This window comes from Malaclemys terrapin, chromosome 15 (assembly GCF_027887155.1).
Source record: "Malaclemys terrapin pileata isolate rMalTer1 chromosome 15, rMalTer1.hap1, whole genome shotgun sequence".
NCBI lineage: Eukaryota > Metazoa > Chordata > Testudines > Emydidae > Malaclemys > Malaclemys terrapin.
The window spans coordinates 8,079,780-8,101,229 of NC_071519.1; the positions used below are offsets into that span (position 1 = coordinate 8,079,780).

At 42.2% G+C, this 21,450-nt stretch overlaps 1 protein-coding gene across 2 annotated transcripts in view; it reads left to right on the plus strand.

Annotated features, from left to right (window-relative positions):
• LOC128823111 (zinc finger protein 2-like) overlaps nucleotides 1-21,114 on the plus strand; it is a 36,325-nt gene extending 15,211 nt beyond the window's left edge. The window contains exons 4-5 of one of the 2 annotated variants that reach the window (XM_054005217.1): nucleotides 6,343-6,456; nucleotides 20,902-21,114. In XM_054005217.1, coding sequence (XP_053861192.1) covers nucleotides 6,343-6,456; nucleotides 20,902-20,945 — 158 coding nt within the window. In that variant the 3' untranslated portion in view covers nucleotides 20,946-21,114. Of the gene's footprint in view, nucleotides 1-6,342; nucleotides 6,457-8,794; nucleotides 10,343-20,901 lie in introns of those variants that run through there. The other variant, XM_054005218.1, reaches the window with a different exon arrangement.
• Nucleotides 21,115-21,450: the final 336 nt, after the last annotated feature.

Below are 21,450 nucleotides of genomic sequence, written 5' to 3' on the forward strand. Positions count from 1 at the left end.
TCTAAGTCGTTGATGAAGATATTGAACAGCGCCGGTCCCAAAACAGACCCCTGCGGTACCCCACTCGTTACGCCTTTCCAGCAGGATTGGGAACCATTAATAACAACTCTCTGAGTACGGTTATCCAGCCAGTTATGCACCCACCTTATAGTAGTCCCATCTAAATTGTATTTGCCTAGTTTATCGATAAGAATATCATGCGAGACAGTATCAAATGCCTTACTAAAGTCTAGGTATACCACATCCACAGCTTCACCCTTATCCACAAGGCTCATTATCCTATCAAAGAAAGCTATCAGATTGGTTTGACATGATTTGTTCTTCACAAATCCATGCTGGCTGTTCCCTATCACCTTACCACCTTCCAAGTGTTTGCAGATGATTTCCTTAATTACTTGCTCCATTATCTTCCCTGGCACAGAAGTTAAACTAACTGGTCTGTAGTTTCCTGGGTTGTTTTTATTTCTCTTTTTATAGATGGGCACTATATTTGCCCTTTTCCAGTCTTCTGGAATCTCTCCCGTCTCCCATGATTTTCCAAAGATAATAGCTAGAGGCTCAGATACCTCCTCTATTAGCTCCTTGAGTATTCTAGGATGCATTTTATCAGGCCCTGGTGACTTGCAGGCATCTAACTTTTCTAAGTGATTTTTAACTTGTTCTTTTTTTATTTTATCTGCTAAACCTACCCCCTTCCCATTAGCATTCACTATGTTAGGCGTTCCTTCAGACTTCTGGGTGAAGACCGAAACAAAGAAGTCATTAAGCATCTCTGCCATTTCCAAGTTTCCTGTTACTGTTTCTCCCTCTTCACTAAGCAGTGGGCCTACCCTGTCTTTGGTCTTCCTCTTGCTTCTAATGTATTGATAAAAAGTCTTCTTGTTTCCCTTTATTCCCGTAGCTAGTTTGAGCTCATTTTGTGCCTTTGCCTTTCTAATCTTGCCCCTACATTCCTGTGTTGTTTGCCTATATTCATCCTTTGTAATCTGTCCTAGTTTCCATTTTTTTATGACTCCTTTTTATTTTTTAGATCGTGCAAGATCTCGTGGGTAAGCCAAGGTGGTCTTTTGCCACATTTTCTATCTTTCCTAACCAGCGGAATAGCTTGCTTTTGGGCCCTTAATAGTATCCCTTTGAAAAACTGCCAACTCTCCTCAGTTGTTTTTCCCCTCAGTCTTGATTCCCATGGGACCTTACCTATCAGCTCTCTGAGCTTACCAAAATCTGCCTTCCTGAAATCCATTGTCTCTATTTTGCTGTTCTCCCTTCTACCCTTCCTTAGAATTGCAAACTCTATGATTTCATGATCACTTTCACCCAGGCTGCCTTCTACTTTCAAATTCTCAATGAGTTCCTCCCTATTTGTTAAAATCAAGTCTAGAACAGCTTCCCCCCTAGTAGCTTTTTCAACCTTCTGAAATAAAAAGTTGTCTCCAATGCAGTCCAAGAATTTGTTGGATAGTCTGTGCCCCGCTGTGTTATTTTCCCAACATATATCCGGATAGTTGAAGTCCCCCATCACCACCAAATCTTGGGCTTTGGATGTAATATGTAATAAGAAAATCCAAAAAGGAGTTTGAGGAACAGCTAGCCAAAAACTCAAAAGGTAATAACAAAATGTTTTTTAAGTACATCAAAAGCAGGAAGCCTGCTAAACAACTAGTGGGGCCCCTGAACGATTAAGATACAAAAGGAGCGCTTAAAGACGATAAAGTAATTGCGGAGAAACTAAATGCATTTTTTGCTTCAGTCTTCATGGCTGAGGATGTTAGGGAGATTCCCAAACCTTTTGTGGGTGACAAATCTGAGGAATTGACACAGATTGAAGTGTCACTAGAGGTGGTTTTGGAACTAATTGATAAACTTAACTGTAACAAGTCACCGGAACTAGATGGTATTTACCCAAGAGTTCTGAAGGAACTCAAATGTGAAATTGGGGAACTATTAGCTATGGTTTGTATCCTGTCCTTTAAATCAGCTTCTGTACCCAGTGACTGGAAGTTAGCTAATGTAACACCAATATTTAAAAAGGGCTCTAGCGGCGATCCTGGCAATTACAGACCGGTAAGTCTAACGTCTGTACCACGCAAATTAGTTGAAACAATAGTAAAGAATAAAATTGTCAGGCCCATAGAAGAACAAAAATTGTTGGGCAAAAGTCAACATGGTTTCTGTAAAGGGATGTTAGAGTTCTTTGACGGTGTCAACAAACATGTGGACAATGGGGATCCAGTGGACATAGTGTACTTACATTTCCAGAAAGCCTTTGACGAGGTTCCTCTTCAAAGGATCTTACATAAATTAAGTTATCATGGGATAAGAGGGAAGATCTTTTCATGGATTGAGAACTAGTTAAAAGACAGGGAACAAAGGGTAGTAATAAATGGTAAATTTTCAGAATGGAGAGGAGTAATTAGTGTTGTTCCCCAAGGGTCAGTCCTAGGACCAATCCTATTCAATTTATTCATAAATGATCTGGAGAAAAGGGTAAAAAGTGAGGTGGCAAAGTTTGCAGATGATACTAAACTGCTCAAGATAGTTAAGACCAAAGCAGACTGTGGAGAACTTCAAAAAGATCTCACAAAACTAAGTGAATGGGCAACAAAATGGCAAATGAAATTTAATGTGGATAAATATAAAGTAATGCACATTGGCAAAAATAACCCCAACTATACGTACAATATGATGGGGGCAAATTTAGCTACAACGAATCAGGAAAAAGATCTTGGAGTCATTGTGGATAGTTCTCTGAAGACATCCACGCAGTGTGCAGAGGAATTCAAAAAAGCAAACAGGATGTTAGGAATTATTAAAAAAGGGATAGACAATAATACAGAGAATATCTTATTGCCCTTATATAAATCAATGGAAACTACTAATTTAGACCCCATCATTTTATATATATATTTGGGATTATATTTTCAAATGGGCTGCAATATGTGGTATCCTGACATTTAGTACTGCTGAAATCCTGCATTCAGTAATATCCCTACCCTTCCTGTTCCCTTTCTCCACTGAACCCCACCAGCCCATGCTTACTGTTCTCAGCTTCCCCAGGACTCTCTTTGTCTTTGGACCTGTCTGTCAGCAAGAAGCAGTGCCAGGGAGACTTGCCCTCTCTCTGGAGACTTCGATTTCTGGGACGTGGATTTAATTTCTCAGTGTTTTAGGAGACTCTTTGAAATTGAGTGTCTGTGACATTAACTACAGTGCAATCTGGAGTGTTGAACAGCTGTGTCCCCTCAGTTCCCCAAGCTGGGGTGCCTTTTACACAGCTTTACTGCGAGAGCAGCCACTCCTGGGCAGTTAACACACAGTCTCCAGCATATAACTCGCTCCCAGCTACACAGTATTGAGTGCTGCTAGTCAGCCACTCACGAATTACAGTACCCCACAGGAGAACCCCAGAAAATTCTGTGGTCCCGGACTTCCCACCAGAAATGTGCATCTTGCCCTGTCCAGAACGTTACTGAACAACACAAGCTCATATGAAGTCTGTTATTTCATCAATGGAAAATGACATGCACCAGTCTTGTTATCCCAAATGGAGTTTCCAACACACTTTAATCCAAACACACTGGTTAGATAAAACAACAATAAAACAAAATTATTAACTACTGAAAAAAAAAAGATTTTAAGTGACTACAGGTAATGAGGCATAAAAGTCAGAATTGTTTACAAAAGAAATGCAAGATAAAACACAAACTAATGTTTAACTTAACAAGCTAAAATGGATTTAAAACAAATCTTTCTCTCACCATGTGCTGAGACAGGCTGGCTTTCCTTTCAGCCAGAACTCCCTCTAACCCGCCCCTGCCGCCCAAGTTTAGTTCTTCAGAAGTTGTCATGAGCAGAGGGAAAAGGGAGAGAGATAGAGTCTCATGCATTTTCCTCACCTCTTTTTATAACTCAGTCCTTTGTACTAGAAACAACTTCAGTTCTCAGCTGAGTCACAGTGACAGGCTGTCATACATATGAGCTTCAAGTGGTCCCTGTGATGGACTGTAAATGTCTTCTTCACACCTTCCCCCTGCTGGAGAATGGCTATTTGACCAGCTGTTTGCCTTGCTGTCTCTGAGGAACTTAGGGTTAGGGGTGCAACTTTTTCAGTAATATCATACCATAAAATCTCATAACTTTACGTACAATGTTGCTACATATTTTAACAGGAGGATATTCAGTAGATTGCCTTTTCAAATGATACCTCACAAGCCATACAGTGATAAATGAAGGGGAGAGGAGGGATCTCCCTTTTATAAACACCCATCCAGCCTGTAAAATCCCTGTTGATGTCTGTTCTCTGCTTGCTTTACCTGTAAAGGGTTAACAAGCCCACAGGTAAAAGAAAAGGAGTGGACACCTGACCAAAAGAGCCAACGGAAAGGCTAGAACTTTTTAAAATGGGAAATAAACTTTCCCTTTGTCTATTTTCCGGAAAAGGAGACACGGAGTAGCAATGCTGTGTAAGACTTGAACCAGGTATGAAAATTCATCTTCCATACCTAGAAGAAATTATTTGGATAGGGAATGTTTAGACAGACACAATCAGGTCCATTTTTTATTTTGGCTTTTGGATCTCCTCTGTGCTATCCCAGATGCTTTAATTTGCTTGTAACCTTTAAGCTGAACCCCAAAGAAAGTTATTTTGGTTGCTTACAAAAATTAATTGTTTCCTTTAAGATCTAGCAAAAAGTCTAAGTTCCAGATGTATTCTTTTCCTTTCAGTTTTTAATAAAATTTACCTTTTTAAAGAACAAGATTGGATTTTTGTTTTCCTAAGAGGTTTGTGCATGTTGTTTGGCTAGCTGGTAGCCACAGCTAATTTCCTTTGTGGTTTTTTTTCTCAGCTCTTCCCCGGAGGGGCTGTGTGAAAGGATTTGAGGGTACTCTACAGGGAGGAATTCCCAAGTGCTCCTTCCTGGGTCCAAGGTTTTTTTTTTTATTCATTTGGGTGGTGGCTGCATTTACCAAGCCAAGGTCAGAGAGAAGCTGTAACCTTAGGAGTTTAATTCAAGCCTGGAGTGGCAAGTATTAATTTTTAGAATCCTTGCAGGGCCCCACTTTCTACACTCAGAGTGACAGAGTGGGGATTCAGCCCTCACACATATACTATATACAAAATTTATCATAATTTTGTAGAAGAATGAACATAGAGGTACAGACTGACACAGTGTCTGTGTGTGTGTTCCCAGCAGATATGTGGGTATTTCAAATCCCTCATAAGCAGAGTGTTCGACATCTTCAAGGACCTGGGGAGCTGGTCCTGGGAATTCACTGGTTTATTAAGTGTGACACTGTATGGAATTGTGAGACACTTTATATTATTATTATTTTTATTATTAATACCAATATGATTACATTGTAATGAATCATGTTAGATATGCCATGCAAGGTGTCAGTGAAAATGTTATGATTTTCCAAGTATGATAATTTTGTTTCTATCTTTGTATTACCTTTGTAATGTGAATTATGGATATGTAGGTATATCTGTATTTCCAGACTTGTGCAGTGTTTCTGGGTGACACCCCTGGACATATTGGCATCAGCACTGCCTAGCCTGTTCAATGGAAAGAACTAAGCCCATGGAAAAACTAAGGGGATACACCTATTGAGTCAACAAGATATGCAGGGGTATGTCTGTGTACTGAGAACTCCAAGGCTTTTCCATGCCATGTGCTGTGAAGCTTGTGTTTGGGACACAGGAAGTACAGGCCACATGACAAAGGAAATATAAAGGACAGCTGCATTATCTGGATTTTCTCTTCAATCCCTCTTCCTACCAGGGCCGCCCAGAGGATTCAGGGGGCCTGGGGTCTTTGGCGGTGGGGGGCCCCCACTGCCAAAGACCTGGCACTTCAGCGGCGGGTCCCGGGGCGGGAGGACCGCCCTGCCATGGGTTTTCAGGGCACTTCAGCGGTGGGTCCTGGAGCGGAAGAACCCGTCGCTGCCGCCAAATTGCAGCCGAAGATCCGGAGCAGAAGAAGCTCTGGGGGCCCGGGCCCCGCAAGAGTTTTCCGGGGGCCCCGGAGCAAGTGAATGACTTCGCTCCAGGGGCCCCAAAAAACTCTCATGGGGGCCTGGGGCAAATTGCCCCACTTGTCCCCTCCCCTCCCCCCACGGGTGGCCCTGCTTCCTACCTCTGTTTAACTTCACTGTTAACCACCAGTTTTGGGAGCATCTGCTCTCCCTTTTTTAAGCCTGCCCTGACCTTAGCATTTTCAGTCAGGACTCCCCAAGGCACACCAGGTCACACTAAGTACTGAAGTTAAATTAATAGAATGCTTTTTATGACAAAGTCCTATGCAATCAACTGAACTCCTTTGTTTTCTTTCATCTGAGCAGGGTTTCCAGTTTCCCAACCTGATGTGATCTCCCAGCTGGAACAAGGGGAAGAGTCATGGGTCCCAGACCTGCATGGTTCAGAGGAAAGACAGACCCTGAGAGCTCCCTTCACAGGTGAGGAAACATTAAACCAACTCAGAATCTGAAAGTGCCTGAAGGAAACATCTGGGATGCCCTACAAAGCCCTTGGGAGTTCTCTCAGTTCATTATTGTTGCCAGCAGAGGTCATATCCTCAGGGTAACTATAGCTCATGGCTTCCCGTAGATTCTAGCAGACACCAGGCAGTAGCTTCCTCCCTTCCCCCTGACAATTTGGATGGGATGTGAAAGCTAAATTGATCCCCTCCTCTCTCCTATTTTGCGGAACAGTATGGGGGAGTTCAGTTCCTGATTTGTTTTTATTTGACCTCTCTTCAGCACTTGTTTTGTTTTGGCTTTCCCCTTTCCATCCCTGTTTCCGAAATTTTGTCTCTATCACAGCAGGTGATGCAATGGTATGTGAGAAAGAGGAGCAGAATTCTCAGCAGGAAAATGTTGAGCAAGTGGATAAACACAGAGCATTATCACAAAGATCAAAAAGGAATGTGTCCAGGAGTCATGAGCAGGGAAACTCCTGTGAGATTCAGCACAGACCAGAAAGAGAGCAAGGAAACCAGGCAGGGGTGAAAGTGGGTAAATGTATTTCCTGTCCGGGAACTCAGAAGGACTTCAAGGAAATGACAACAAAGCAGGAAATCCTCGGGGGAAAGAGAAAAAATACATGCACTGAGTGTGGAAAAAACTTACGTGACTACTCAGCCCTTATAAAGCATCAGAGAATCCACACAGGGGAGAGGCCCTATGAATGCAGTGAGTGTGGGGATAGTTTCACTAGAACCTCAGCCCTTTCTGCACATCAGGGAATCCACACAGGGGAGAGGCCCTATCAATGCTGTCAGTGTGGGAAAAATTTCACACTCAGATCAAGCCTTTTACAACATCAGAGAATCCACACAGCGGAGAGGCCCTATAAATGTAGTGAGTGTGGGAAAAGTTTCACTAGAAGCTCAGCCCTTTCTAAACATCGGAGAATCCACACAGGGGAGAGCCCCTATAAATGCAGTGAGTGTGGGACAAATTTCACTCACAGATCAAACCTTTTACAACATCAGAGAATCCACACAGGGCAGAGGCCCTATCAATGCTGTGAGTGTGGAAAATGTTTCATTAACAACTCACACCTTATGAGGCATCAGAGAATCCACACAAGGGAGCGGCCCTGTGAATGCAGTGAGTGTGAGAAGACCTTCTCTTGGCATTCAGCCCATGTTAGCCATCAGAGACTCTGCAAGGGAGATGAACACCAAAAAAACCTCTAGGGCTATCAATAATTTTTTTCTTTAATCAATGCTTTTCCTGATTCCCACATAGTAACTTTTAAAAACTGGTTGAACTGCTTGCAGCACCGTTATCCCTCAGCTTGTCCAGATGAGTGGCCCATTTATGCCTTTTGTAGTTCGCCCTCTTTTGAGGTGGCCCATTTGTACTTTCTATCAACTCCATTGTCTCATGAGTAATTTGAGTGTGCCCTTCCTATCAGGAATCAGGGAGCATTACATTTATACCATTCCTCCTATTGCAAAATTATTGTTAGAGTCACCAATGATACAGATTGTATCATTGCCAGTTGTTCTCACATTACTCTGGGTTCTGCTGAAGAGCAGTTATATTGGGAACTTTTCATATTATATTTAAATGAAGAGAAGCAGGAGAAAAATAGTCATTTTAGCCACTGTGACAGTGGAAGGTGATGGGATGACTCAGAGATTCCCTCCTTCCCCATCACTGCAGAACTGTTATCTTTTGGCTGAGCGCTGCAGAGTTTATTTTCATCACATTCTATCCCTCCACTTCTCAAAGTGTCACGTGAGGAAGAGTTCTCAGCTGTCTGTGCTTGGAGATGATGCTTTGACTTCTTTAATCCTAAATCAGAGTCGCTATGACTGGAGATGAAAGTGTCAAAGACCTGGAAGGGGAATTTAAATGGATCCCAAACAGAGTGTGATTATTTGGAGTTTAAATCCCAGGTTTCATCTATTGGTAAAGCCACTTTTGACAAGGTGGCTGTTTTGTCCCCGATTATGGGGATGCTAGGACACTAAACATTTTGTAAATAACGTAACTGACTATTGAGACAGTGCTGAGTGAAGCAGGTTTGAATGGTTCAGAGGAGAATGTGATGAGAGAATCTCTTGTCCTGATTCTGAATAATCAGATGTAACCTACTGTGGAATTTCACTTGACACTTTCATTGTCATGTATTCTATCTCTCTCTGATGTGGGTTTCTCTCTTTCCTGAAGGCTGTTTGGTCGCCCAATTGGATATTAGTTCAGTTTGATAGGATGTAGCTCAGATTTATTGGAGAATTTAAGACAAATGACCATTTGCTAAAGTCCTCATTTCTCACTTCAGCTTTCCTTTATTTCCCCATCCCTCCATGATGACATGGAGAAAGTTCAAGTGCAGTTCTTTCAACATTAGAGAACACTCCAATTTACCGGACAAAAAAAAAGTGATGATTTAAAATCTCCACTCAGAAATGGTGAACAACAGCAGTACCCCAACTAACTGAAGGAAGTGCGTATGATCACAGTGTAGTTCAATTATTTAAATCAGTATTTTCTAAGATGATCTGGAAAGAGAATTCCACGGTAAGTGATTTTGAACTTGGCAAAATGCCCATGTATTTGCTTCCCGAAGCATTTTTGTAACCCAGGCCCTACAGAAGATCTCTCCTAGCTAATCCTATGGTATGTGGAATGCTTCCCTTCATGATGCAGATGTTGAGGAAATAGAAATGGGTTTTTTGTTTAATGCATCATTTGTAGGTGCTAAAAATTTGTATAAAATGAAATCAGTGTCAGAAATCTAATAGCTGCAGAAAAATAGCTATTTTTAAATAGAAATTCTATCTCTAGTGGCTAACAGAGTTTCTGATTCAGCCCTGTATCCAGTCCTTTGCCTGGAACTGTGTCACCAAAGTAAAGAAAAACTGGGCATGTTTCGGGAAGCCATTGCTTACTAACACTGCTGATATTTTGAGTGGTTTTTGTAAAGGATTCTACTTCAGAGAAGTGTAAGTTTATCCTAAAAAGGGCAGAGATTTGGGGTTGAAAGAGTACACTCAGTTCTTGGTTTCCAACCCAGTAAAGGAAGCTATGGTGACCAATGACCCAAGGACAATTTTTGTACAACTCCACTTCCTAGTTCAGTGTCACTGATTACAGTTCCAAAGGATTCCAGATTTGGACTGAGAACAATCATGCTTCACTGTTTGGATCCGAAGAGAGAGTGCTTCGTAGCACAGTCCTGTCCTGTGGATCCCAAACTGGCTGCCTGATTGGTTAGCAAGGACTTTTAGGCTGTAGAAATGATGGTAACCAATGAGGCAACAAATGTATCAGGCTCCAATTTCAGACTTCCAGATCCACGCATGTTGAGTCCTGATTCTATGGTTTTGTGTCTGATGCTATGGCTGCACAATAAAGCTGATGTTGGCACAGCTGCAGTGCTGCTACTACAGACTCTCTAAGCCAATGGGAGAGAGCTCTCCCATCAGACTTTTAGTCCAGCCCCCACAAGTGGTGTTGGTTATGTTGGCAGGAGAAGTTCTCATGCTGATGTAGCGCTATCTACACAGGGGATTAGGGCTGTGTAACTACGTTACTCAGCTGTATGGATTTTTCACACCCGTGAGCAGTATAGTTCTACTGATAAATGTCTTTAGTGTAGACCATACAGTTCTCTTGTGTTTTATGCATTTACATCACTTCTCTACCTCTCCTTACTTTGTAAGATTAAAAAGTGTGAATAGAGAGGTGTTTTTCCTCCAGGATGCAAATGTTCCCAAATAGGAGACCCCTATGATGCAGTAGGGAGCAGGGTAGATTGACCTGGGAATGTCATCTAGTTTTACTGGGACTGTCTGCATTGGGGATGGGATCGCAGGGGGTGACTTTATTTGAGGGACAATACCTGAGGCTCTAACCCGAAAACTAGAAAAAGGCTGCAGGAGGAGATGGTGGGAGGGGAGTGAGGCTGCTGGAGGGGTTATTCAGATTTGGGCTGGCTGGGGAACCAGAGGAAACCCCAAGGCTGGGGTCTAAGATCCCTACCCCCGAGAAGGACCTGATTTAGAGGTCCTGTTTATGCCTACAAGCTCTGGTTTGAACTGTGTTCCTGTCGTCTAATAAAACTTCTCTTCTACTGTCTGGCTTAGAGTTATGGTGAATCGCAGGAAGTGGGGGTGCGGGGCCCTGACTCCCCCACATGCCGTGACAACCCTTTCCACCAAAACACATGGCAAAAGAACTAGAGATATATGAACTCACAGAAGTGGTTGGGATCTACTTTGGGACAAACCACAACTTGAGCCAAGGTTCAGTTGTTGGCAATGGGGATTAAAAGAAAACTAACATATATGACAAGAATTTCTGATCTTTGAATATGTTGTTATCAATGAAAATGAAATTATTGGTTAAAGAGTAAGAGACTAATTGTGTAATAATCAACTCTTTTGGAAAACTGATAGTTGTCTTGTTTTTTGTTTTGTTAGTCATACAGGAAATGATGGCTAATCTTGAAAAGTTAATTTGATTTAATTTACGCCCTGTAGTGTAAGGAGTTCTCGTAGAAAACCTCACTCAAAAGTTTGGGGTGGGAGAATGTGTGTGAGAAAGAGTGAATAATAGAATATTGGCCCAGTCTAGATTTTAATTTTCTGTATTTCAAATAGAACTTATTTCGCTTAGCTTCAAAGTCAATTTCTATTAAAAAGGAAACTACTCGAGGAGACAAGTTGTATAACTTTTTACCCACTTACACTGTAAGGGTCACTAACTTCCCCACTTCTCTAATTTGCAAAGGAAAGGCATGACATCTGTCATAGGATGTGTCCAGCAGGTAGGAAAGCTGCAATCATCAATATCAAGGAAAAGGTTAAGTCCATTGCCTTTCAATCAAAGAGCCGTCTAAAGGCTGGTCTACCCTGAAAAGCTATGTTGACATGGCCACATCTCTCAGGGGTGTGAAAAATCCACTCCACTGAGAGAAGTAGTTCATGTGATCTGGACCCCAGTGTAGACAATATTAAGTTGTCAGAAGGATGCTTCCAGTCTTTGAAGTGTAGACATAGCCTTACACAGATTGATCCCCTATGGGAGTCAAGTCATGACATCAATTCCAATCTTGACCAATCTCCCTGTATGTGAGAAAGCTACTAGTATGGGTGGTTGAGCCAGCTATCCAATTACCTAGTTCCTCAACAGTAGCTACAGCTCTTTGTGCCCATCTATCCAAAGGCTGAGAGAAATGGAGACTTCCAACTTCATTTTAGTATCTTATTGTTCCTTTCTCTGTTTTTTCTCCTTCCCTTTCTATTATATTAGGGTGTGACTGTATGGCTCAGTATAGTTCAGTGCATGTGTGACAAAAACTCATTGGTACCAATTGGCAAAGAGATCACTGTTATTCACAAGTGACTCCTGTCTTAGACCTGACAAACTCACCACACTGAATACACTGATTTTATTATATTTATCCAGGAATCAGAGAAATTATGCCCATATAGGTCGTGGTAGGGATGTCCCATTCAAGTGGGAGGGAATTGTCCTCTGTCCCTTACTAACCAGCTATGTGATGTATTGCTCCATTATCAACCTTTGCACCAACCCAGAAAAGCCAATGGAAAACTATCAAAGACAAATTACAGCCATCTAAACCCTGTGGAAGTGAAAAGGACAATAGGACGATCTCCTCCTTGTCCTTTCTGTGAATAAAGAGAAAAGACTGATTCAGTTTATGACAGGGTGGAGAAAAACACTCTGGGTCCATTCACCAAGGAGATCCCCAATGACCAGTGATGCTTCATGAAAGGCAGGGCCGTGGCTCCTAGGGACTAGCAATCACTATAATACACTGATGTGTGAGGTGAAGAATCTACTTAGATAGGAAAGGTAACTATTAAAAAATGGAGGTTTCATTTTGTAATTTTGTTCTGTTGGTAACGATTGGTTTCCATCACTCGCATTTGTTTGTTTAAATCTCTATCCCTTGTGAAATAAACTTCCATTTGTTTGATAACTATACTCAAGTGCTGTGTGTTATACAGTAGCAGTGGTCTACAGTAAAACTGGTAACCTGGGATATACCATTGCTTCGGGAAGAGAGGATCTGGGATTTTTCTGAGTATCTGGTGATTGGGGCTGGACCCCAGAGCGGGACACATTGGAGGAATTCAGGGGTTAAGGTGCCTCTGTTGTCAACTGGCAGGGCTGCTCTAGCTCAGAGGAGGATTCTTGAGTACCTGACAGGCTGGTGAGTTTGGTCGTGAACATCCAGCTGCCAAATACAAAAGTCCCTCTTAGTAGTGGCAAGTGGCAACAAGAAGACTCACAGCCTTCAGCAGCCTGAGAATGGTCACAATGTGCTTCTATGTTGATCCACCGGTCAAATCCACACAGGGAAACCATCCTATAGCATAGTTCATTGAATCAAAATAGCCCTAAAACTCTGCCCTATGAAATCATGGAACATGTGCTCTTTGCTCTGTGAAAGCACGTAAAGAATCCAAGTGCGGGAGGGTAGGGATTAGGTCCAGAGTGACCTAGACAAATTGGAGGATTGGGCCAAAAGAAATCTGAGGAGGTTCAACAAGGACAAGTGCAGAGTTATGCACTTAGCACAGAAGAATTCAATGCACTGCTACAGGCTGGGGACCAACTGGCTAAACAGGAGTTCTGCAGAAAAGGACCTGGGGATTACAGTGGATTAGAAGCTGGACATGAATCAACAGTGTGCCTGTGTTTCCAAGAAGGCTAACGGCATATTGGGCTGCATTAGAAGCAGCGTTGCCAGCAGCTCGAGGGAAGTGATTATTCCCCTCTATATGGCAATGGTGAGGCCACATCTGGAGTACTGCATCCAGTTTTGTGCCCCCCACTACAGAAAGGATGTGGACAAATTAGAAGGAGTCCAGTAGAGGGCAACAAAAATTATTAGGGGACTGGGGCATATGTCTTATGAGAAGAGTGTGAGGGATGAGAAGAGTGGGGGGATTTGATAGCCTTCAACTACCTGAGGAGAGAGCTCAGCTGTTCTCAGAGGTGGCAGGTGACAGAACATAGTCAGGGTTGGAAGGGACATCAGGAGGTCATCTAGTCCAACCCCCTGCTGAAAGCAGGACATAATCCCCAACTAAATCATCCCAGCCAGGGTTTTGTAAAGCCTGACCTTAAAAACTTCTTAAGGAAGGAGATTCCACCATCTCCTAGGTAACCCATTCCAGTGCTTCACCACCCTCCTAGTGAAAAAGTATTTTCCTAATATCCAACCTAAACCTCCCCCACTGCAACTTGAGACCATTACTTCTTGTTCTCTCATCTGCTACCACTGAGAACAGTCTAGAGCCATCCTCTTTGGAACCCCCTTTCAGGTAGTTGAAAGCAGCTATCAAATCCCCCCTTATTCTTCTCTTCTGCAGACTAAACAATCCCAGTTCCCTCAGCCTCTCCTCATAAGTCATGTGTTCCAGCCCCCTAATAATTTTTGTTGCCCTCCGCTGGACTCTCTCCAATTTTTCCACCTCCTTCTTGTAGTGTGGGGCCCAAAACTGGGCACAGTACTACAGATGAGGCCTCACCAATGTCTAATAGAGGGGAACAATCATGTCCCTTGATCTACTGGCAATGCCCCTACTTATACAGCCCAAAATGCGTTAGCCTTCTTGGCAACACGGGCACACTGTTGATTCATGTCCAGCTTCTCATCCACTGTAATTCCCAGGTCCTTTTCTGCAGAACTGCTGCTTAGCCAGTCGCTCCCCAGCCTGTAGCACCCTCGGATGCAGCGCATCCAGCCCCATGGTCTTGTGCTCATCCAGCTTTTCTAAATAGTCCTGAACCACTTCTTTCTCCACAGAGGACTGGTCACCTCCTCCCCATACTGTGCTGCTCAGTGCAGTAGTCTGGGATCTGACCTTGTTTGTGAAGACAGAGGCAAAAAACGCATTGAGTACATTAGCTTTTTCCACATCCTCTGTCACTAGGTTGCCTCTCTCATTCAGTAAGGGGCCCACACTTTCCTTTCTTTCTTGTTTGCTAACATACCCGAAGAAACCCTTTTTGTTACTCTTAACATCTCTCGCTAGCTGCAACTCCAAGTGTGATTTGGCCTTCCTGATTTCACCCCTGCATGCCTGAGCAATATTTTTATACTCCTCCCTGGTCATTTGTCCAATATTCCACTTCCTGTAAGATTCTTTTTTGTGTTTAAGATCAGCAAGGATTTCACTGGTAAGCCAAGCTGGTCACCTGCCATATATACTATTCTTCCTACACATTGGGATGGTTTGTTCCTGCTACCTCAATAAGGATTCTTTAAAATACAGCCAGCTCTCCTGGACTCCTTTCCCCCTCATGTTATTCTCCCAGGGGATCCTGCCCATCAGTTCCCTGAGGGAGTCAAAGTCTGCTTTTCTGAAGTCCAGGGTCCGTATTCTGCTGCTCTCCTTTCTTTCTTGTGTCAGGATCCTGAATTCTACCATCTCATGGTCACTGCCTCCCAGGTTCTCATCCACTTTTGCTTCCCCTACTAATTCTTCCTGGTTTGTGAGCAGCTGGTCAAGATGTGCTCTGCCCCTAGTTGCCTCCTCCAGCACTTGCACCAGGAAATTGTCCCCTACACTTTCCAAATACTTCCTGGATTATCTGTGCACCACTGTATTACTCTCCCAGCAGATATCAGGGTGATTGCAGTCTCCCATGAGAACCAGGGCCTGCGATCTAGTAACTTCTGTTAGTTGCCAGAAGAAAGCCTCATCCACCTCATCCCCCTGGTCTGGTGGTCTATAGCAGACTCTCATGATGACATCACCCTTGTTGCTCATACTTCTAAACTTAATCCAGAGACTCTCAGGTTTTTCTGCAGTTTCATTCCAGAGCTCTGAGCAGTCATACTGCTCTCTTACATACAATGCAACTCCTCCACCTTTTCTGCCCTGCCTATCCTTCCTTGTTGGTGTCACTAGGCCTAAGTGAACCAAAGTTCTTCCATGTTTAACTCTAATTGACCTCAAAAGCTAGATGTATGGAATGTGTAAACAGCCAGTTATCAGTTACAACCCCCCTCACACTGGTACCAAGCGATAATAATGAGGCCTGTATGTTTCTGACTGGAGAGGAGATAATAAATCAAGGGGAAACAGGACCAGATAACAGTTTAGAGGAGTGTTACTAACAAGCTAGACTTATAGCTGCTAGAATGATTTAACTGCTTGAATGTATACACATGCCTTCGGTAGAGAGGGGAGGGGGGGGAAGGGAGGCGTCTTAGTTGTAAAATGTATAAAGAGAGAAAAACTGTTTGTCTCAGTGTGCTTGATCTGAGACTTGTCTGTCTCCTTGCACCACTTTGAGATCTCAAATAAACTTTGCTTCTCCACCCTGGTGTGTTCATTGGTGCGAAGCACACCGGGCAATGAACCCCGCTGTTGCTGTCCTCGGGCCCTCTGTGCTGGCAACATCCTGAACAGTTTATATCCATCGATGACAGTGCTCCAGTCATGTGAGTTATCCCACCAAGTCTCTGTTATTCCAATCACATCATAGTTCCTTGACTGTGCCAGGACTTCCAGTTCTCCCTGCTTGTTTCCCAGGCTTCCTGCAGTAGTCAAGGAGCACAAGGAGCAATAGTCTCGAGTTGAAGTGGGGGAGTTCTAAGTTGGATATTTGGAAACATGATTTCACTAGGAGGGTGGTGAAGCACTGGAATGGGTTACCTAGGGAGGTGGTGGAATCTCCATCCTTAGTGGTTTGTAAGGCCCGGCTTGAAAAAGCCCTGGCTGGGATGATTTAGGTGGGGTTGGTCCTGCTTTGAGCAGGAGGTTGGACTAGATGACCTCCTGAGGTCTCTTCTGACCCTAACATTCTGTGATTCTAAGTAGCTGCAAGTGGTCCCCAAATGTTTCTTTGTTTTCACATCTGTACAGATGCTGGGAATGGGCGACGGGATGGATCAATTGATGATTACCTGTTCTCTTCATTCCCTCTGATGCACCTGACATTGACCACTGTTGGAAGACAGGGCACTGGGCTAGATGGACCATTGGTCTGGCCCGGTGTGGCTGTTCTCATGTTTTATGTACCGGAATGAGGCACATGCAAAGCAGAAATGGGGGAAGGGGCTCTAAATTTAAATCAGTTTTAGAGAGAAATGTGTTCAAACACAGTGAGACTCGATATGGAAGAAATAACAAGTGGTCCCCAGCTTCTTCAGCCAACCCTTAAGCAGGGATTACCTGCCAACAGGTGCAGCTGCTGCTTTGAGGGGAGTGGTATAAGCTATTTGCCTGTGGATGCAGCCCACCAGCTGGCTCTCCTGGGGCAGATGGTGAGTTGCTGGGCAGGGATGGTTCATCAGCTGGGGTCTGAAATATGAACAGGGATCTAAGGACTCTACACCGGCCTCCAGTGGGGGTCGAGGATGCTGAGGCAGTGGAATCTCAGCATCACAATTGTCAAGCTTCTGCTTAGGGGTGGAGAGGAGGGGGTTGACTGTGCTGGATTTTTAATGCATTCCCTTAACTACTCACCCACGACAACCTGGCAGCTCCCTGCTTTGTCATTGCACTGTGGCTGTGTTCTCTGTGGAAAGGGCCTCCAGGAACTGGTATTTGCAGCTGAATTAAAGAGTCATAAAAGAGAAGGAAGAGTTAATGTCTTAGAAAGAGAAGTCTGTGTGTGTGTAAGATGGGTGGGAGGGTTTCCAGAAATCAGTTTGCTCCAGTGTCTTTTCTCTGGGATTTTCTTTTGAAAAAGATGAAGCAGGGAGCAAACCATATGCCCTTTCTGATGCTCAAACTCAGAAGCTTCAGATTATGAGATTGACATGCTCCCAACTACACTAAGAAGGCTATGAAAGGCTTTGGCTAAGTGCATGAAGGAACCACCTACACCAGTGACTGGGACAGGGAAAAAGCCAGGGTTGTGCTGGAAGAAGTAGGGAGATCTGGTGCCCAGACACCTTTTGTGGCAGCAAACAAATCAACTCCTTCTGCCACTGAACAATCCACCTGGGACTAAGAGCAGCACTGGGGGGCTTTCTTCTTGCCACTTCTGCCGGCATGACCAGGTATCCTGGAGGCCTTTCTAGAAGAGAATTGAGAACTGAGTTGGGAAAACCAATTTAAAAACAGGAAGCTCAGATTTAGACTCATTTATTTATAATATTAAATAATCCTTCAATTCCAGTGTCACAATCAATACAATTGCTTCAGCCTGATAATTTCCCAAAGGGAAAATTTAAATTCTCTCCAAGGGGAGTGGAGAGAAAACACTTTTCAGAGTCCAGGAGAGACAAGACTGGTGAGGGTAAGAGCTTGTAGAGGACCATCCGCTGTTGGTGAAAGAGAAAAGCTTTGGAGCCAACCCAGAACATTTCTGCAGTTCTGTGTAGCCCGAAAGGTTGTCTCTTCAATAAAAAGCAGAAGATAAGAACAGTCATACTGAGTCAGACCAGTTCATCTAGCCCATTATCCTGTTTTCTGACAGGCCAATGCCAGGCGCCACAGAAGGAATGAACAGAATGAGTAATCATCAAGTGATCCATCCCCTTTCACCCATTCCCAGCTTCTGGCAAACAGAAGCTAGAGACACCATCCTGCCCCGTCCCGGCTAATAACCATTGATGAACCTATCCTCCATGAACTTATCTAGTCCCTTTTTGAACCCTGTTATAATCTTGGCCTTTACAACATCCTCTGCAAGGAGTTCCCCAGGTTAACTGTGTATTGTGTGTAGAAATACTTCCTTTCATTCTTTTCAAATCTGCAGCCTATTCTTTTCATTTGGTGACCCCTCCTAGTTCTTGTGTTATAAGAAGGAGTAAATAACATTCCCTTCCTTGGTCCTTTAAAAAATATTATGTGACCCTCCCCCCTTCCCATCTCTCATGTCCTGGAACCAACATTGATACAATAACACCACAAATAGCAAAGATAAAAGTGAAAGCACATGGAAGAAGTGTAGTAAGATGAGGCCCTGAAACATAAACCCTTATCAGAGGCCCAGTATGAGGCCTGAGGCCTGAACTAAAGTAATGATCAAGACTTTGCTAACATAAAGCAAAGTTAAGCTGTGAGCCAGAGGCAGGCCCTGCTCACAGAAGCTCGCAAGGAAAAGGCTGATGCTGCAAGAAGATACATACCTGAAAGGTACTGAACACTAGATATTAGAACACTTCAATACTTGCACATTTCACATAGATAACAAGGAACAAGCTGACCTCTCCCAATGACAGGGCCAAAAGAATAATATGATGAATAGAGTTGTTTTGTTTAAACCAACATGTACAAGGTGAGAGGTGGCACCTTACTACGTAGAGGGGTTGTACCTCAATATGTCAGGAGTGATGTGTAACTTGTTTGTACCTGTGTATAAGAATGCATGCCTGGGGCAGTATTTTGGTCCAGCCTAGGGGGCAGTGGAAAGTTTTGCCAATGACTGAGCTGAGTCCATTGTCAAGGGAGCACATATGTACTGGCTAGCAGCACCTTAGCAGCACCTTGAACTTTGTTTGCTGGGGAGCTGGAGACTGTGTATCTTTAAAGGCAATAAACCTGGCCGACGTGCCTTTGTACCTTACTAGAGTCTTTGGTCATTGGGGGTTCTCTTGGGGTCTGCTGTGTCAGCGATCTGCGCAGAGCTGGGACAGCACACAGAGGGAACACACGCATGCAGCCAATTGATATTAACATTGAACAGAGCAGAGCACCACACCAGTAGCGTCTGACAACATTGGTGACCCCGACCTCTGATCTGGTGAGTAAGCGAGTTGTCCACTGTAGGAACTGTGATCTAACATGGCAAAAACCCTCGAGCTAGGGAACCCCCTTATCCCCTCCCTTTATAGCCCCACAGAGTTTAATAACTCATGGACCCACTGGATTGCCAGGAAGGGGGGTCCATATAAATTTTAAAGAAGTGGGGAAACATGGACTGGCATATGTAGAGCGATGATAGGCTCTCAAAAATAATAAAAGTAAAAAAGCAAGAATTCTGCAACTAATGTCTATGGCAATGCAACAGCTGGAATTATTCCTAACTTTCTTGAAGATATGGTTGCCAAGCAACAGAGATGCACACTCTGCTTCTAATCCTAACCACTCACTATTATTTGAAACATGGGCTTTTCTTATTTCCATATAGCAATGTTTTAAAATAATGTTAAATATAAAATAATGCAAAATTCCTTGTTACCAAATTAATACAATACATTTGGCAAATATTAATATATTTTTTATCAATTTATGTAACAAGTTTTAAATAAGGTAATCATTTGTTTATTCAAATGTAACCCTTTTTATTTTTTATTTTTGTTTGCCTTACTTTGTATAGTTATGAATAAAATTCTGGCACCATTTGTTTTTAATTGTAAGTTTGTCCTGTACGTCATGTGTGTTGTCTTGTGTTGTATGTTGTGTGTGTCATGTGACTATTTTTTATTATTTTTATTTTTTGTTGCAACAAAAGTCAATTTTACACGCTTTTAAAAATTTATGTATATGTGGTACCACATTATTTTAAAATCATGGTTGGGGTATAATCAGTATTATTAACACCAATTTTTGTGCAAAGTTCAAAAAGGTTTTAGTTACAAATATATGTACATATATTTCTGCCTCAACAAATAATGCAATTGCAAACAAAAAGAATTCTCTTTTATCAATCACAGTTTTGTTTAGTTTTTTACATTTTTTTTTATTTGTTATTCAAAAAAAAATGTAAGGGGAAACCTTAACATTAAGGTAAAGATAATATTAACAAAATGTTAATTTCTTGTTTGGACTTTTTATAAATTTGTTTGCACTTCTAAATATAGTTATAAAAATGTCATAACCAAACTGTTTTAAAATAACAATTTATGCATAAAGCTAACCAAACAATTTGAACAGGTTTCCACCTTTGGCTCCCAAACATAACAAAGACTCATCAAATACCCTCAAATACCTTCAAAGTACTTGTATTTAAAATTTATTTTGGTTTAATTTTATAGTTGGTTTAATTTTATACACTTTTCTTTTATGTTATGTTAATGGGAAGCAGTGGTTGTTAAAGTTTGCGCTTCTAAACAGTTAACAAGAGTGAAGTTGGTATCACAAGCAAATTAACTGTAAAAAGCTTGGTAAAATTATGTTACTAACTCTTTTGCTGAAACAAAGTGTTCAGCAAGGAAAAGCAATACACCTTCTCATGGAAGACTGTGAGCATTTATTTTAGCCATCAAGCATTACATTTAGTATAAAATATTAGTAATGCATCTCAAGTGAAAATGAATGTCTATACAACAATTGCAAAAGTATAGCTTGTGTTATAAAAGCCTCGGTCCCTATTATATTGTCCCTATTACATTGTAAACAAACTAAGTTAAACTTTGTATTAAGTTTGGCTTACTAAAAACAAAAACAAAAAACAAAAAACTTTACTATGTTAACTAACAAAACTTGTTTAAGTTGCATCCCACAGACCAAAAACGCCAGAAAATATCACACCCTAAAGACACCAGATGATGTCAGCATATAGTAAAAAAAAACCCCAAGCATCAAGAAAAGAAAAATGAAGTGCTTTATAAGTAAGAGACTGGTCAAATACAGCTCTATCTATCATATATGGACAATTAAGTTAACAATCAGCTAAAAACCACTCGCTGGATCAGAATAAACTATCATTTAATTTCAACTTGGTTATTGTGTAAAAACAACTGTGTTATTGCTGTACTACTGTATTATCATTGTACTGCTGTAGTATTGCTGTATTGTATTGTTGCTGTACAACATTTACAATATGCATAACTTTGCTAAACTGTTTAACCAACACACAGGTAAAAATCAACAAATGAATGGCAGCAAACAACATGAAGGGAAGGAAAAAACAAATTGGTCAAGAAATTAAGTTACACAGTAACAACAAATTGGGTAAACAAATTCCCTGTTAGTACCAGTCATAATCTGGGTTACTGACACTGCATCTTAACTAAGGCACATGTTATTCAAAACAATTTTGTTCAGTGTCTGG